Source organism: Coregonus lavaretus (assembly GCF_964263955.1).
Source record: "Coregonus lavaretus genome assembly, chromosome: 8".
Taxonomy (NCBI): Eukaryota; Metazoa; Chordata; class Actinopteri; order Salmoniformes; family Salmonidae; genus Coregonus; species Coregonus lavaretus.
Genome location: NC_139995.1, coordinates 30,138,245 through 30,149,159, shown reverse-complemented (window position 1 = coordinate 30,149,159; position 10,915 = coordinate 30,138,245). Strand labels below are relative to the sequence as shown.

At 43.7% G+C, this 10,915-nt stretch overlaps 1 protein-coding gene across 1 annotated transcript; it reads right to left on the bottom strand.

The window, feature by feature from the left end:
- Positions 1 to 1,776: 1,776 nt before the first annotated feature.
- Positions 1,777 to 2,805, bottom strand: LOC311133250 (neurogenic differentiation factor 4-like; the record flags this gene model as incomplete). Its single annotated transcript, XM_084166737.1, has 1 exon — positions 1,777 to 2,805. The coding sequence occupies one exon, from the start codon at positions 2,803 to 2,805 to the stop codon at positions 1,777 to 1,779; it is 1,029 nt and encodes a 342-aa protein (XP_084022863.1).
- Positions 2,806 to 10,915: the final 8,110 nt, after the last annotated feature.

Sequence of the window (10,915 nt, the reverse complement as noted above, 5' to 3'; positions counted from 1 at the left end):
AACCCACAATAACCTCTATTGTCTTCTTGAGAACCGCACAGCTTTTTAGAGGTTTCAATATTTTTAATATTTAAGATTCTGAATAATGTATGCCCAGCAACACACCCCCAATAAATACACACACTCACACAAACCCTTGTCAAATAAGAACAACACTCGCTACATCACCATCTTCCACCAGTCTATGTTGTGTGTGTGTGTGTGTGTGTGTGTGTGTGTGTGTGTGTGTGTGTGTGTGTGTGTGTGTGTGTGTGTGTGTGTGCGTGTGTGTGTAAAGTTTTGTGTTATTCCAATGTTTAATGAAGAGGAATGGGATTGTTTGGAGGCGGGGTTATGAGGGGGTGTAGCTCACCCTCCCCTGCATTTGACCCCCCTAGCTGTCAGAGAAATGTCCCTCCCCTCTGTTTCTCCCAGCTGTCTTTCCCTCCAGAGCCAGCAACCTCAGCACAATGCAGGGTCAGGGGTCAAGACAAAGAACAGGTTGTGTTTACAATGGACACACGGTGGCCATTTAACAACAAAACTCCCTTTCCCATGTTTCATGTCTCTCTAGGCCTAGAGGTGTGTGTGTGTGTGTGTGTGTGTGTGTGTGTGTGTGTGTGTGTGTGTGTGTGTGTGTGTGTGTGTGTGTGTGTGTGTGTGTGCGTGTGCGCGCGTGCCCGTGCGTGTGTGTGTGTGTGTGTGTGTGTGTGTGTGTGTGTGTGTCAGGGGGTGGTAGCATAATAACAGTGGTCACTGAAGTACTCTCATTAAAAACATACTCCCCTCCTGTCATCTTCTCTGCTCACTCTCACCTCTCTCATTGTGTCTCACAACCTCTCACATATCACTTCCACCCACTACCCACATACACCCTAATTGCAGCAGTTGGTCCTTGACTGTCTTTTGACATAGCAAGACTGATTTTAAAAAATGTCATTAAAGCAAACCCACTTTCAGAATTTCAAACAGAAAAACTTAGTTTAAATGGTTTTAATGATTAACATTTTTGTTCAAAAATACAATCCAAAGGTTTTCATCTGGAGGAACATTTTTGAATGTTTTGAATATTTGGCAATGGAGAAAGTGTCTGAACAGAAGATTATACAAAATATATAGATTTGATTCAGGAATGTCAATTAATAAGATGGAATCATTCCAGATGTTATTAATTATGAATGATGTCTCTAATAACAAGTTACAACTTGATCAGATTTTGGAAGTGATATTTGTTCTTGTCATTACTTCAGCAGACATTTCTCACTTCCTCATGGGCAGTTTTCTCTCTGGTCATCAGCTACATTATGCTAGCAATATATAGGATAATATTTTTCAGTATGAAACAGGGAAGAACAGACAACAAAGGAGAAATGGACACAGAATATAGAAAACAGATACACTGTCAGTCAGTCAACAATGTAACAGGGACAGCACAAATAGAGAAGGCCAAGACCAAACACATGCAAAAAGGATAAACACAAAATGACTAACAGCAGTTCATATAAATATTAAATTAGAGAATAAATAAATGTATTATTATTCATTCATGTGAATGATTTGTTTCATGTTCCAAGTGCTGGTCAGAAGTGCTCAAGCTGAGGTCTTTCTTCAAGTCAGCCTTTCCACCTATAGGACCCACTCCTCTTGTGAACCCCTTGGAAATGGTCAAGTATTGGGATGCCTTTTAGCTTAATTGGCGTTCAGAAACAACCACAGCAAACAAGAGGTTTAAAGTCAATCGAGCTGATTTTGACAGTGTTGAGCATTAACATCTGCCCCATCTGTCCTCTCTGCCCCTTAATCCCCATAGACAGTGCCCATCTGTGGGGGTGCCATGTGAGGAGGGCAGTATGAATCATAGGGCATCTCCAGGGGCACCTGGTAGCGGGCGCTCTGGTACAGGACCTGTCCCTGGGGGCCTGTCAGGCCGATGGAGGGGGGGTAGTGGTGCGGTGGGAGATAGTGGGGCGAGGACTCCTGCTTGGGCACTAGGTTACTGCCAATGCTGAGCGGGGGCGTAGGGGGACCGTCGTAGGGAGGGGTGCCTACCCCACTGTTACAGTCGTTAGGGGAGTGGCTCTCGTAAGCCCCTCCCTTCATCCCTCTCAGGTGGAGCAGATGGGCGGAGTCCAGTGTGCCGTAAGGCGGGCTGGGCAGGCCGGGGGAGGAGTAGCTGATTGGTCCAACGGCCATCCCCACCCCTCCCAGGACTGTGGGCCCTCCTCTCCCCCCATGCCTGTCCTCAGGCCTCTCCTCGACAGGCCCCCCAGGCCCCAGCTGCAGACAGCCAGCCAGCAGGTTGCTGGTGGGCTGGGAGAGGCCTTTACACAGGGTCTCCATAAAGGCCCTGCCCTCCGTGGACTGGTCCCCCTCCAGGGCTTCAGACAGGGCACAGATGTAGTTGCGGGCCAGCCGCAGGGTCTCGATCTTAGACAATTTCTGGGTCTTAGAGTGGCAGGGCATGATGCTGCGCAGGTTCTCCAGAGCGTCGTTCAGCCCGTGCATCCTCGAGCGCTCCCGGGCGTTAGCCTTCACACGCCGCGCCTTGAAGCGCTCCTGCCGGGCCTTGGTCATCCTCTTCCTCTTGGGCCCTCTGCGTTTGGGAGCGTTCCCATCTCCCTGGCCCTCCTCTTCCTCTTCCTCCTCATCCTCCTCCATGTCCTCACTGACCAGCTCCCTGCCCAGGTGGCCCATTCCGCCCGGTCTGTAGCGGTGCGCTGTGATTGGCTCGTCTCCGTCTGGGGAGCTCACGTCATCATCCATCCACTCCAGAGAACTGACTAGCTCTGCCCCCTCGCTGGGCCTCCTGTACGACTTGGCCATCATGGTCTCCTGGAAACGAAAACACACTAACATTAGTAACAGCTCTGACCTTAACATATAAAAAAAATTATGAAGATTTTGAGGCCAAATGAGGCTCATCACAACTTTACCCTTTGACATTTTTTGTCTATCCTGTCCAAAGCTGAGTGAATTGAGAGCAGGTTTTCTCTGACTGTGTAGACTGACTGATGCTGGGACATTGACCCTAGCTGGTCTTGAGGACCAGACCAGTCTATTTATAGCAGTCTTATTCCGCAGCCTAATGAGTTCTACTGACCTTGTGTGGCCTACTGTAGTAGCCTCAAGGTGAGAGCTACAGTAAGGGTAAAAAGTATTTGATCCCCTGCTGATTTTGTACGTATGCCCACTGACAAAGAAATGATCTGTCTACAATTTGAATGGTAGGTTTATTTGAACAGTGAGAGACAGAATAACAACAACAAAATCCTGAAAAATGCATGTCAAACATGTTATAAATTGATTTGCATTTTAATTAGGGAAATAAGTATTTGACCCCCTCTCAATCAGAAAGATTTCTGGCTCCCAGGTGTCTTTTACATAGGTAACGAGCTGAGATTAGGAGCACACTCTTAAAGGGAGTGCTACTAATCTCAGCTTGTTACCTGTATAAAAGACACCTGTCCACAGAAGCAATCAATCAATCAGATTCCAAACTCCATGGCCAAGACCAAAGAGCTTTCCAAGGATGTCAGGGACAAGATTGTAGACCTACACAAGGCTGGAATGGGCTACAATACCATCACCAAGCAGCTTGGTGAGAAGGTGACAACAGTTGGTGCGATTATTCGCAAATGGAAGAAACACAAAATAACTGTCAATCTCCCTCGGCCTGGGGCTCCATGCAAGATCTCACCTCGTGGAGTTGCAATGATCATGAGAACGGTAAGGAATCAGCCCAGAACTACACGGGAGGATCTTGTCAATGATCTCAAGGCAGCTGGGACCATAGTCACCAAGAAAACAATTGGTAACACACTACGCTGTGAGGGACTGAAATCCTGCAGCGCCCGCAAGGTCCCCCTGCTAAAGAAAGCACATATACAGGCCCATCTGAAGTTTGCCAATGAACATCTGAATGATTCAGAGGAGAACTGGGTGAAAGTGTTGTGGTCAGATGAGACCAAAATCGAGCTCTTTGGCAACAACTCAACTCGCCGTGTTTGGAGGAGGAGGAGTGCTGCCTATGACCCCAAGAACACCATCCCCACCGTAAAACATGGAGGTGGAAACATTATGCTTTGGGGGTGTTTTTCTGCTAAGGGGACAGGACAACTTCACCGCATCAAAGGGACGATGGACGGGGCCATGTACCGTCAAATCTTGGGTGAGAACCTCCTTCAGAGGATCGAGCTGAAGGATCGAGTTGCCAAACGTCAGGCTCGAAACCTTAATGACTTGGAGAAGATCTGCAAAGAGGAGTGGGACAAAATCCCTCCTGAGATGTGTGCAAACCTGGTCACCAACTACAAGAAACGTCTGACCTCTGTGATTGCCAACAAGGGTTTTGCCACCAAGTACTAAGTCATGTTTTGCAGAGGGGTCAAATACTTATTTCCCTCATTAAAATGCAAATCATTTTTTTTTCTGGATTTCTTTGTTGTTATTCTGTCTCTCACTGTTCAAATAAACCTACCATTAAAATGATAGACTGATCATGTCTTTGTCAGTGGGCAAACGTACAAAATCAGCAGGGGATCAAATACTTTTTTTCCTCACTGTAGGTCATGACTGATTTCCGTTAACCCAGAACTAAAATCTTGGGTAATTTGGTTTTATGTTTACTAGTCTGTCCACGAGATTGGGTCAGGACTATAGCCTCAGCCTGCTTACTCTAAAATCTACTGAAGACCATGATCAATTGTCTAAACTACAGTCTTAATTACCAGTTTGTAATAGTACTTCGGGGGTTCTTTTAATATTTTTAGGATTTTTTGTTTTATGATTCTCCTGAAACATGCTGCTGTCCTATGTAATTATTCAGATATACTACATATTCTATCCATATACTGTCCATATTGTCTATACATCCCATCCCTTCACATATACACTACCGTTCAAAAGTTTGGAGTAACTTAGAAATGTCCTTGTTTTCCATGAAAACATACATGAAATTAGTTTGAATAGGAAATATAGCAAAATGAATAGGAAATGTAGTCATTGACAAGGTTTGAAATAATGATTTTTAATAGAAATAATAAGTGTGTCCTTCAAACTTTGCTTTCGTCAAAGAATCCTACATTTGCAGCAATTACAGCATTGCAGACCTTTGGCATTCTAGTTGTCAATTTGTTGAGGTAATCTGAAGAGATTTCACCCCATGCTTCCTGAAGCAACTCCCACAAGTTGGATTGGCTTGATGGGCACTTATAACGTACCATACGGTCAAGCTGCTCCCACAACAGGTCAATAGTGTTGAGATCCGGTGACTGTGCTGGCCACTCCATTATAGACAGAATACCAGCTGACTGCTTCTTCCCTAAATAGTTCTTGCATAGTTTAGAGCTGTGCTTTGGGTCATTGTCCTGTTGTAGGAGGAAATTGGCTCCAATCAAGCACCGTCCACAGGGTATGGAATGGCATTGCAAAATGGAGTGATAGCCTTCCTTCTTCAAGATCACTTTTACCATGTACAAATCTCCCACTTTACCACCACCAAAGCACCCCCAGACCATCACATTGCCTCCACCATGCTTGACAGATGGCATCAAGCACTCCTCCAACATATTTTCATTTGGTCTGCGTCTCACAAATGTTCTTCTTTGTAATCCGAACACCTCAAACTTCAATTCGTCTGTCCATAACACTTTTTTCCAATCTTCCTCTGTCCAGTGTCTGTGTTCTTTTGCCCATCTCAATCTTTTCTTTTTATTGGCCAGTCTGAGATATGGCTTTTTCTTTGCAACTCTGCCTAGAAGGTCAACATCCCGGAGTCGCCTCTTCACTGTTGACGTTGAGACTGGTGTTTTGCGGGTACTATTTAATGAAGCTGCCAGTTGAGGACCTGTGAGGCGTCTGTTTCTCAAACTAGACACTCTAATGTATTTGTCCTCTTGCTCAGTTGTGCACCGGGGCCTCCCACTCCTCTTTCTATTCTGGTTAGAGCCAGTTTGCGCTGTTCTGTGAAGGGAATAGTACACAGCGTTGTATGAGATCTTCAGTTTCTTGGCAATTTCTCGCATGGAATAGTCTTCATTTCTCAGAACAAGAATAGACGAGTTTCAGAAGAAAGTTCTTTGTTTCTGGACATTTTGATCCTGTAATCGAACCCACAATTGCTGATGCTCCAGATACTCAACTAGTCTCAAGAAGGCCAGTTTAATTGCTTATTTAATCAGCACATGAGTTTCCAGCTGTGCTAACATAATTGCAAAAGGGTTTTCTAATGATCAATTAGCCTTTTAAAATGATAAACTTGGATTAGCAAACACAACGTGCCATTGGAACATAGGACTGATGGTTGCTAATAATGGGCCTCTGTACGCCTATGTAGATATTCCATTAAGAATCAGCCATTTCCAGCTACAATAGCCATTTACAACATTAACAATGTCTACACTGTATTTCTGATCAATTTGATGTTATTTTAATGGACAAAAAAATTGCTTTTCTTTCGAAAACAAGGACATTTCTAAGTGACCCCAAACTTTTGAACAGTAGTGTATACAGTGGGGAAAAAAGTATTTAGTCAGCCACCAATTGTGCAAGTTCTCCCACTTAAAAAGATGAGAGAGGCCTGTAATTTTCATCATAGGTACACATCAACTATGACAGACAAATTGAGAAAAGAAATTCCAGATAATCACATTGTAGGATTTTTAATGAATTTATTTGCAAATTATGGTGGAAAATAAGTATTTGGTCACCTACAAACAAGCAAGATTTCTGGCTCTCACAGACCTGTAACTTCTTCTTTAAGAGGCTCCTCTGTCCTCCACTCATTACCTGTATTAATGGCACCTGTTTGAACTTGTTATCAGTATAAAAGACACCTGTCCACAACCTCAAACAGTCACACTCCAAACTCCACTATGGCCAAGACCAAAGAGCTGTCAAAGGACACCAGAAACAAAATTGTAGACCTGCACCAGGCTGGGAAGACTGAATCTGCAATAGGTAAGCAGCTTGGTTTGAAGAAATCAACTGTGGGAGCAATTATTAGGAAATGGAAGACATACAAGACCACTGATAATCTCCCTCGATCTGGGGCTCCACGCAAGATCTCACCCCGTGGGGTCAAAATGATCACAAGAACGGTGAGCAGAAATCCCAGAACCAGATGGGGGACCTAGTGAATGACCTGCAGAGAGCTGGGACCAAAGTAACAAAGCCTACCATCAGTAACACACTACGCCGCCAGGGACTCAAATCCTGCAGTGCAAGACGTGTCCCCCTGCTTAAGCCAGTACATGTCCAGGCCCGTCTGAAGTTTGCTAGAGTGCATTTGGATGATCCAGAAGAGGATTGGGAGAATGTCATATGGTCAGATGAAACCAAAATAGAACTTTTTGGTAAAAACTCAACTTGTCGTGTTTGGAGGACAAAGAATCCTGAGTTGCATTCAAAGAACACCATACCTACTGTGAAGCATGGGGGTGGAAACATCATGCTTTGGGGCTGTTTTTCTGCAAAGGGACCAGGACGACTGATCCGTGTAAAGGAAAGAATGAATGGGGCCATGTATCGTGAGATTTTGAGTGAAAACCTCCTTCCATCAGCAAGGGCATTGAAGATGAAACGTGGCTGGGTCTTTCAGCATGACAATGATCCCAAACACACCGCCCGGGCAACGAAGGAGTGGCTTCGTAAGAAGCATTTCAAGGTCCTGGAGTGGCCTAGCCAGTCTCCAGATTTAACCCCATAGAAAATCTTTGGAGGGAGTTGAAAGTCCGTGTTGCCCAGCGACAGCCCCAAAACATCACTGCTCTAGAGGAGATCTGCATGGAGGAATGGGCCAAAATACCAGCAACAGTGTGTGAAAACCTTGTGAAGACTTACAGAAAACGTTTGACCTGTGTCATTGCCAACAAAGGGTATATAACAAAGTATTGAGAAACTTTTGTTATTGACCAAATACTTATTTTCCACCATAATTTGCAAATAAATTCATTAAAAATCCTACAATGTGATTTTCTGGATTTTTTTTCTCATTTTGTCTGTCATAGTTGACGTGTACCTATGATGAAAATTACAGGCCTCTCTCAGCTTTTTAAGTGGGAGAACTTGCACAATTGGTGGCTGACTAAATACTTTTTTCCCCACTGTATATACTCCCGACTCCGACATTGCTCATTCTAATATTTATATATTTCTTAATTCCATTCTTTGACTTTTTTTTTTACTTTTACGATTTGTGTGTATTGTTGTGTATTGTTAGATATTACTGCACTGCTGGAGCTAGGAACACAGTCATTTCGCTACACCCCCAATAACATCTGCTAAATATGTGTATGCGACCAATAAATTGTGATTTGATTTGATTAGCCTACAAGGATTGGTCTTTTATTTCTATATTATTTCTCTATTTTATTTAGTTCTGCATTGTTGGGCCCGTAAGTAAGCGTTTCACTGTTAGTCCACACCTGTTGTTTACGAAGCATGTGACGAATAAAGAATTAATCACATGCTTTTTCAGCACCATGGTCGCGTGGACAGCTCCTATAGTGCTACTCTCTCTTGCTCAGGGCCTGCGGCTCTCGTGCTTCAGGTGTCAGTCACCGCTAATGAAGGGATTATACTGCACATGAGGATCAACGTGTTACTGAATGGCTATGAGCCTGTAGGATACACAGTTGCAGTCTGACTATGGGCGCTTAAACCATTAAAAACAAATGTACCCCGAATCAAACCCTGCCCCCCCTCCCCCTCAAAAAAAGGTTTTAGAGGGTATTAATCCGAGGGGAGACTTGATCTCGGGGGACTTCTAAACTCTGTAATTCCAGGCTTTTAGGTCGCGGCGGGCGCCGGGATGGACTCGCAATCTGGGCCATTGCGGGATTTGCTCCCTCCGTGGATGAAGCGGCAACATGGGATTAACTCAAGGTTAGACTACATTCCCGGATCAGTGACAGGGAACGCAGAATAATGCATGTACAGTATAACTCTGCGACAAATTGGACTCGGCTGATTGTGTTTTGTGTTTATGGTAATGATAAGCTATTCATTAGGATTCAGGATAGGATTTAATTGGGGTTTTCACTGTAGGTTTGCCAATAGTTTGAACCTTCTGGAAAATGAATTTGGTTTTTGAGCCTATTAGATGCTCCCTATAGGCCTATTTGAAACTAGTGATTGGTTTTAAGTAATTTGTCCACAATTTTGTGTGTGTCATAGATTTTTATTCCAGACCATAATTTAGCTTGCTGAATGATAACCTATAGCATAATTTCATACAATCATTAGCCTTTTTTCCAGCTGTGTCAGCAATGATTTGGACTGTCTTTATAGCAACAAGCTTATGACCAAAGTGATTCTGAAGCAGGTTGAGCTGGTGGGGTAACTGTTTTTGGATAAATAATCACTGATTTAAGTATAGGTCTACACCTGATAAAATGTTCCCGTTAAAATTATGCCAGGCACATTTAAGAACAGTAGGCCTAGTGCCTAATAATAATGTCACAGTTTTTAGAATGCTAAATTAGATAATCGATTATAACAATGTATTAATATGTTTGTAGCCTATAATGCCTTAACACAGTTGCAGCTGTATGCCTAATTCCTGTTATTTAGCATAACCTAACCCAACATTTCGAAAAATCATAACCTATTACCCTACCAATTTATAAATGGTCAAACATTTCACATTCAACTTCACATAAACATTATCAAAATATTAGAATATTCAATAGACCTATGCTATTCAAAATAGACTATTATCCTATGAGAGAAAAACATTTACATTAATTCAAATGAGAAAGATAAGGTTGGCCTACCTGATATTTGAAATAACGCTCCCAAGGACCTCCTGTGAGTTCTTGTTGGCTGTTGAGCAGGCGTAGCCTATGGGTTACTACTATCTCACCTTTCTACAGGGAGTACAGCTTTTTATACATCAACTAGCCTAAAACACTCAATCTTTATTAACGTTCTCCCCTGCGTCTCCTTCACAGTTGTTGTCAGTGTTCCATCCCAGAGTGTAGCATCTCTGCGGGTCACCCGGCGGGGGCCCGTGATTTTAGCCTCGGACCATAGACAGGCTCCTCCTCCCACTCTCTCATCCTCTCACATCCAATTAATCTGCGCTCGAGAGAGCGCGCGTGGCCGGCCCGTGGTCAATGTCGTTAACAAAAACAAGTTTACAAGCCTTGTGTGTGTGTGACACAAACACTTTTTGATTAGATTGATAGCCTGCAGGCCTAAACTCTTATGGCTCGTGACATTATCTACATTATAATATTTTCATAGTTGCAATAGTTTTCAGTTTTGTATTGTTTGTATCATCAGTCTGTTTCGACAAATGAGCAGCGCAACTTTTGCATAGAGAGATCGAGCGGCACGCTCGGTATTATGAGTTTAACCGATTGTGAGAGTTTGGGATTGCGCGTGGGCAGGTGTTCGAGCCATTCCCACGTCCATTCATACATCCGCGTATGCTGAGCAGATGTTGGCGTCCGGCGTGCGCTCATTGCAGCCAATTACGCTCGTTAAATAGGGCTCCAGAGACACCCCTCACGAGACGGGACAGGAGCTGTGCCTTAGTGAAGACCTGAAGTGAAGGACGGCGTCAACTAACCGAATGGAGACAGGCTATCTAGCTAAAAGTGGGCTATTACTTGTGCACAGTGCTTAACTTGGACTGAAATAGGTGCCTACTCGTTTTGGGTGCCGGTACTGTTTATATTTAGGTGCAGGAGCTCCATAATACTTTTGAGCTAATATTCTATAAGAGGAACCTATGTGTTGTGATAATTGCATTGTTTGCTCTATAACCTGTTAGTTCATATGCCTTGACACCATGATACTGTATCTAGGCAGCCCTGTCCCAGACAAAATAAGAAACAGTGGCAGAATAAATTCAACCACACCTTTGTTTCATCACAAAACTGGAGAACAACATCTGTCCTGAAGTCCACAGAGCACATTGCATGTAACAAAC